Source organism: Salpingoeca rosetta (genome assembly GCF_000188695.1).
Source record: "Salpingoeca rosetta unplaced genomic scaffold supercont1.33, whole genome shotgun sequence".
In the NCBI taxonomy this organism is placed as follows: domain Eukaryota; class Choanoflagellata; order Craspedida; family Salpingoecidae; genus Salpingoeca; species Salpingoeca rosetta.
In genome coordinates this window covers 607,399-608,577 of record NW_004754901.1, presented here as the reverse complement: position 1 = coordinate 608,577, position 1,179 = coordinate 607,399, and the positions used below count along the sequence as shown (strand labels likewise).

The following is a 1,179-nucleotide window of genomic DNA, read 5'->3' as shown; positions in this document are numbered from 1 at the left end:
CCTTCTTGATGCGGCCCAGCAAATCACACGACTGCGGCAGCGCGGGTTCATCCCGACCAGCACGACATGACCCTGCTGCTTCTCCTTCTCCCCTTGCTTCCCCTTCCCCTGCTGCTGCTGCTGCTGTTGTTCGAGCTGTTCCAACGCGGCCAGCATGGCGTCCTTGGTTGCCCTGTGTGCCATCTGCGGTGCCCTCTTGTAGAGCGCAGACCGGAGAACGCACACGTAGAACATGGCAATCCAGTCATCCTCGATGTGGCGTTTCACTCGCTCGTCACCAGCTGCACGGATGTGTGCTGACCGCTCAGGCAGGTCCGTACGAAGAGCAACCTCAGCCGGCTTGAGTTTGGCTGCCTTCATGACATCGGCGTCGCAGCCAGACAGTTCGAAGTCGATCAGAGAGGCTTTGTCGCCGCTCACGACCACGTTGGCACAGCGAATGTCATGGTGAACGAGACCAGCCGCTGACAGGAGAAACAAGCTGTTGCAGAGCTGCGCGACGTGCTGTTCGTGAATGTGAGTGCGGGTCGACCCGAGGTGGGGCACCGCAATCATCTGCGTGCCGTTGCCACTGCTGATGATGATGTTGCTGGTGGCGGTGTTCGTGGTGCTGCTCTTGCTGTTGGTGGTGGCGGTGCTGTTGGTGGCGGGGATGCGACTGCAAGCGCGTTGCCCGTTGACGTACTTCCACATGTTTTCAATCTCTTCAGCACGCAAGTCGCCAGCACGGTGCCCAGTCTTGATGAACTTGCACACGTATCCGCTTCCTTTGTTGGCGACGGAACTGAGCACTTTCGGTGTCTCTGCTGACAGCACAGCGATAAGCACAACCAGCATCATGTGAATCACACCACACACGAGCACAGGCACGGGCGCAATTGTGCATACAACACTGCACAGTGACCGCCTTTCAACCACACACACACACACACACACACACACACACACACAGACAGAAGCAGAGAGAGGCAGAGAGGGGAGGGGGGCGGAGAGACAGGCGCATGCATGCACACACACACACACACATACAGGCGCAGGCACACACACATGCACACACCCACACATGCATGCACACACACATGCATGCACACACATGCACATACAGACGCAGACAAGCAAACAGCAAACAACACACCTTTGCCGCTGTCGGGGTTGAAGTGCAGCACATGGGGCTTCATG

At 57.8% G+C, this 1,179-nt stretch overlaps 1 protein-coding gene across 1 annotated transcript in view; it reads right to left on the bottom strand.

The window, feature by feature from the left end:
* PTSG_10493 (kinase subdomain-containing protein) overlaps positions 1 to 1,179 on the bottom strand; it is a gene marked incomplete at its 3' end in the record, with an annotated part of 6,676 nt that overhangs the window by 481 nt on the left and 5,016 nt on the right. Inside the window, exons 12-13 of the mRNA XM_004988817.1 lie at positions 1,136 to 1,143; positions 30 to 892 (exon numbers count right to left, since the gene is read on the bottom strand). Coding sequence (XP_004988874.1) covers positions 30 to 892; positions 1,136 to 1,143 — 871 coding nt within the window. The remainder of the gene's footprint in view (positions 1 to 29; positions 893 to 1,135; positions 1,144 to 1,179) is intronic.